Raw genomic sequence first — 6,000 nt, forward strand, 5'->3', positions numbered from 1 at the left:
AGCTGGGATTACAGGCTTGTGCTGCCACACCCAGCTAATTTTTGTATTTTTAGTAGAGATGGGGGGGTTTCACCACGTTAGCCAGGCTGGTCTGGAACTCCTGGCCTCAAGTGATCCGCCCACCTTGGCCTTCCAAAGTGCTGGGATTACAGGCATGAGCCACCATGACCGGCCTTTACTTCTTTTTAATTGGCTATCATTGTTTATAGCACTGTCACGGAATGAACTGAAAATCCTTTCATTGTAGAGCCAAACATCAGTAATATATACTATGATTGCATTTCCTTGTTCACTACTTCCTGTTTTCACTTGTGTAATTTTCTGAACACATGTGTACCAAGGGTGATACTTTGCTTAATTAAGCCTGGTTCGCTGGAAGCCTCTCCCTCTGCTTCTCCAGTGAGACTGGCTCTTCGCCATGGCTGTTGCTGAATTGTGGAATCTCTGCTTCTTCCTTGCTTTAGCTTCTAAAGAGACAGGAGTTGTCTGCATTCTTTCATGTCTTAAAATGGCTTTCTTTTAACCTTCAGTATTACAATACAGTATTACTGTTTGGGACTAGACTTTTAGGAGGCAAATGCTACTTTATGTAGCAGTCTCAACTGTTTACATGAACCATAGCAAAAAAAAGAAAAAAAAAAAGAATCAAATCCATCTCCTCTTAATGTTTGCAGAAAGATGCAAACAAAACCAGCTAAGTATGGAACAATGTGTAAGTAAGGTTATCACACTTTGATGTAAAAGTTTCTATTTTTTTTTTTTTTTTTAGTAGAGACGGGGTTTCACCGTGTTCGCCAGGATGGTCTCGATCTTCTGACCTCGTGATCCACCCGTCTCGGCCTCCCAAAGTGCTGGGATTACAGGCTTGAGCCACCGCGCCCGGCCAAAAGTTTCTATTTTTACGTGACCAAATGATTTGCCTCTCAAAATTCTAGTCCCAGACAAACAGTAATACATAAAGCATCTTTTGTCTTTTTTTCATCCAGGCTGGAGTACAGTGGCACGATCTCGGCTCACTGCAACCTCCGCCTCCCGGGCTCAAGCAATTCTCTTGCCTCAGCCTCCTGCGTAGCTGGGATTATAGGCATGTGCCACCACGCCTGGGTAATTTTTGTATTTTTAGTAGAGACGGGGTTTCACCATGTTGGACAGGCTGGTCTTGAACTCCTGACCTCAGGTAATCCGCCCGCCTCGGCCTCCCAAAGTGCTGGGATTTCAGGCGTGAGCTGCCGTGCCTGGCATGAAGCATCTTTAAGAGAGTTTCCATTGTTTACGTTTTCAGAGTTGTTGAAATTCCATAACATTCCCGTTCTTGGTCTTTTAAATTTGGCCTGTATTCTTTCCTTTATACCAAACTGCAGAATTTTTCATTATTCTGTATATCAGTCAGTGCAATTTCAGCTGTGCCCTGGTATGGGTCATTATTGTACTAGACAATTGAGTTCTTACAAAATCCTGTGAGTTGTTAGACTTTTTTGTGCTCTTTCAGAATTCTTATGACAGATATTAGACATACTGAATTCAGTATTTTCTATTCAATTTTTATTTTGGGGTGTAACGTATTTTACGGCATCCTGTTTCATGGATGCAGTGGCATGTTTGTGTGTTAAGACTTCACACCAATTTTGACACCCTCTTCTCATCTCTGTGCAGCTTAGATTGTGGCTTCGCCTGCCTGCTAACTCCGATGCACTCCTGCATTTTACCATGCAGACATACGTTGAAGCCACTCATCCTCTCATGTCTCTTCACCAGTTCTTTTGTTATGCTGGCATATACCTTTATTTTTATTTATATTCAAGTTTCCACACAAAGCGTTAATGCCTTTACTTTTATTTATGCTTTTATTTCTGTACACTGTCTTGCTGGGTCTCTAGAGATGACTTGGCTCATCTTTAACCAGAGGTACTGGATGAGGGTTTTTAATCAGAGACTGCAACACAAAGTTAGGTGCATGGCTTGGGTGTCTTGTTCAGGGATGTTTCTCATTTTAGATCACTGTTTCCCAGAATAATGTGTTTTTGCTACTAAAGCATCGACAGGTTTTGCTTGAAATTTTTTCCAAAAATTACCGGGTACGCCGAAACATGATCCAGTCTCGGTTGACTCAAGAGTGTGGAGAAGATCTCAGTAAACAGGAGGTGGATAAAGTACTAAAGGTACCTCCATTTTGTGCATAACAATATCAAAGACTCTGGAAGGGGCTGACAGCATGGAGAAGGGACTCTAGTGTCTTTGTGTATATGAAATCAGGCTTCCTTGGGACCCCCTCCCCAGACAGTCTTGTCTTCAGCAACTCTTAATGATTGGCATTGGTTAGGGAAGGGGTTATGTGCAAGAGGACTGACCCCTTCAAATAATATAGTCACAGGGGTGTCCAAAGGAAAGAACACAGCCATGGGTGCTTAATTTCTGTTTCTGATTGGGCCAGTAATGCCCCTTTCTCATCCCTCTTCTCTGCTTATCACTAGAGACAGAAACTAAAAACCATGGCTTCAGGCTGCTAAAAGCCTAAAACGAAATAGAACAACAAAATACAGTGGGTTGGGTGAGCTTGGCAGTGGGTAGGCATCTTCTAAAATGAGAGGGCCTAGTTGAGAATCCTCACTCCACTCCCCCTTGAATTTTGAACTACTCTTCTGATTGTTGCCATAGCCACATACATGACTTTCAGTAGAATCCATTCTTAAATTTGGTTTAAAAAGGAGTATCTGTTTACTATATATGAAAGCACCTAATGTTCAAGCTATAATGCTTTTCTGAAGTGACTGTAGTACAAATACCAACCATATATTGCAGCAACACTGAGACACAGAAAACTGATGACAGTGTCTTGTTTTGATTAAACATCCAGAGCCATATAAGTAATACTATTTTTTAAGCACCCTTGTTCTGGGCATGTCAGTATTTGTATTTCATAGATCCTCACTTTTTTTTTTTGAGACAGAGTTTCGCTCTTGTTGCCCAGGCTGGCGCGCAATAGCACACTCTCGGCCCACTGCAACTACACCTCCCAGTTTCAAGCAATTCTCCTGCCTCAGCCTCCCAAGTAGCTGGGATTATAGGCGTGAGCCACCATGCCCGGCCCACCCTCACTTTTAAAATACCCCTGAGGAATGGCTGGGCACAGTGGCTCACGCCTGTAATCCCAGCACTTTGGGAGGCCGAGGCAGGAGGATCACCTGAGGTCAGGAGTTCGAAGCCAGCCTGACCAACATGGAGAAACCCCATCTCTACTAAAAATACAAAATTGGCCGGGTGTAGTGGTGCATGCCTGTAATCCCAGCTACTTGGGAGGCTGAGGCAGGAGAATCGCTTGAACCTGGGAGGCAGCAGTTGCGGTGAGCCGAGATTGTGCCATTGCACTCCAGCCTGGGCAATAAGAGCGAAACTCTGTCTCAAAAAAAAAACTACCCCTGAGGAGAGGGTGGCTGGTAGTAACCATGGTGGTATGCTTAGGCAGTTTTTGATTTCCTATTTGTATTCTATTCACTGATCATAAATCAAGTGTTGATATTGTGGACAGAATGTAGTTAGCTCCCTTACCTGCAAAAATCTGCACTTACCCTGTTTCTCTCTCATAGGACTGCTGTGTAAGCTATGGTGGCATGTGGTACCTTAAAGGGACAGTACAATCTTGACAATAGTGGCAAACCACTAACCCAGCAAATCTAAGCCCAAGGAAGAAGGGCAGAACCAGAAGTAGAGCCTCGACTTGCTTGAGACGACACAGAGCAAGAGGAACTGACCATCTCATGGCCTGTGGCATTGCATGGTGCAGTGGACAGAAGGGATTATCCTCAGCCAGTGGCAGGGTCAGCTTAAGTTAGATCACTCCCAGAAGAGACCAGCTGGGACCTTCTTTGCAGTACTATTTGAAATTCCTGATGTATTTTGCTTATTATTTGGTTTCATTCTCATAATAAAGAGAGTGTATACTGACATGGGCAGGATGATAAAAATCATGGTTTAATATTTTCTTTTGTAAACTTAATGCCAACAAGGTCTAAGTTATGTTTACAACATGAAGAAAACCTCAAAGTTTTTAATTTTTAAAATGCCTAGAAGACAATATTTAGTCTTGAATTATCTATCTGCTAAGACCTCCACCAATTTCATTAAACCAAACTGAATTATTCTACTCTTGGGATTCTGTGGCCACTTTACCTTTGACAACAACCTACTTTATGTAGCAGTCTCAACTGTTTACATGAACCATAGCAAAAAAATCAGAATCAAATCCATCTCCTTTTAATGTTTGCACAAAGATGCAAACAAAACCAGGTAAGTATGGAACAATGTGCAAGTGAGGTTATCACACTTTGATGTAAAAATTTCTATTTTGTGTATTTTTAAAATAAACGCTAACACTAAACTAGCATCATGGTGCTATCTTCAAATGATTACAGAAAGGCGATCTTGTTGGGCTCAGCGTTACATGTATCTAGAGGGAACAGAGCTAATGGAGGGAAACAGAGCAGCACTGTCTACTAGAAAGAGGTGAGTCATGTATGTAATTTTGAAAGTTTATAGCAGCCACATTAAAATAGTTTAAAAAGGTCATTTTAGCATATTATTTAGCCCAAAATATCTAAAACATCAACATATAATAAAAATATTAATATTTTACCTTTTTTTGTACCAAGTCTTCAAAATCTGGCATTTTACGCTTTCCTCAACACTCTCAATTTGGACTAGCCACATCGTAAGTGCTCAGATGCCACATGGGGCTATTTGCGACAGTATTGGACAGCACAGCCCTAGAAATGGATGGAAAAAATAAGAGTAAGCTAGGTTGGGTGAGATGTGAATTTTGGTATATAGTTAAGGCTTTTGCCATCTTTTTTGTACAACACAGCCACTAATTGTCTGAAGGTTTAAATGACGGTCTATGCTATTTCCGCACCCCCCCAAAATAAAACATCTAATATTTTAGCTATAGAATCACTAAGGCATTGATCAAGGATGTACTTTGCCAAATAAGTATTTGGTAACATAGCTTAACAGGTTGATCGTATATTGATTCTAACTATTAACATACGTGAACCTGAAAAGTAAAGTTACTAAAAGTGATTTGGAATATGTCTCAGCTCTTCCATCCTAACCTTCCTTCTCACTTTGAAAGGGGAAATGCTCATGTCGGATGGCACAGAATGTTAGTCCCATCACCTTGCAGAACTTAACTGACTCAGTGGAGAAGTCAGAGCCTTAAATACTTACATTGATAAAAATAATTAGTTAAAACACAAAACTCAAATAGCAAGAAAAAGAAACTTAAGGAATACAGGAGGGAACTATTGTTTTTAAAAAAAAATTGAGGAAATGGGATGTCAGAATAGGACTTTCCAGCACTTGTCCCCCTGCAGAAACATGAATTTAAACAACTATCCACAAACAGAAATACCTTCACAAGAGCTAAGGAACCATGAGAGATTACAGCACCTTGGTATACCACAGAAATAAGATGTATTGAAGAGGATAGGAGGGACAATTTTACATTACCTAGCTTACCCTCTCCCCAACCCCAGGCAGCACAGGGTGGAGAGAGAGAGACCCTCCACTTGGAGGAAGGAGAGGGAAGTAAACATTGGACCCCAAAATCATGCCAGCCCCAGACTCCAGGCCTGCCCCAGGAACACAGGTTCTAAGCATACCCACTGCCAGGCCTGTACCCATGAGCTCACACTCTAGCAGACACCCCCTCCCCACCCTGGTCCAGCCCCATCTGAGTAAACCCCAGCACCGGGCTGGCCCTCATAGACCTAGGCTCCAATATCCCCTGCAGACCCAGATTCTAGGCCAGCCCCCAGGACCCCAGGATCCATCCCTCAGAGACCTAGCCTCCAGGCCAGTATCTATATACCCTGGCTCCAGGCTGAGCTATATGCCCACAGGCCAGCACCCACAATCCCAGGCTCCAGTACAATACCCGTGGACCCAAGCTCCAGTGGACTCAGGTTCCAGGCATAGCCTCAATGCTAGGCATGCCCTAGCAGGCTG

At 42.6% G+C, this 6,000-nt stretch overlaps 1 protein-coding gene across 30 annotated transcripts in view; it reads left to right on the plus strand.

The window, feature by feature from the left end:
• Positions 1–4,381, plus strand: part of POLR3E (RNA polymerase III subunit E) — a 37,990-nt gene extending 33,609 nt beyond the window's left edge. For 23 of the 30 annotated variants that reach the window (XM_074028002.1, XM_074028004.1, XM_074028018.1 and 20 more), the window contains 2 exons: positions 2,034–2,159; positions 3,585–4,381. In XM_074028002.1, coding sequence (XP_073884103.1) covers positions 2,034–2,159; positions 3,585–3,641 — 183 coding nt within the window. In that variant the 3' untranslated portion in view covers positions 3,642–4,381. The remainder of the gene's footprint in view (positions 1–2,033; positions 2,160–3,584) is intronic. The other 7 variants (XM_074028010.1, XM_074028011.1, XM_074028012.1 and 4 more) reach the window with 1 other exon arrangement.
• Positions 4,382–6,000: the final 1,619 nt, after the last annotated feature.

The sequence above is a fragment of the Macaca fascicularis genome, chromosome 20 (genome assembly GCF_037993035.2).
Source record: "Macaca fascicularis isolate 582-1 chromosome 20, T2T-MFA8v1.1".
NCBI lineage: Eukaryota > Metazoa > Chordata > Mammalia > Primates > Cercopithecidae > Macaca > Macaca fascicularis.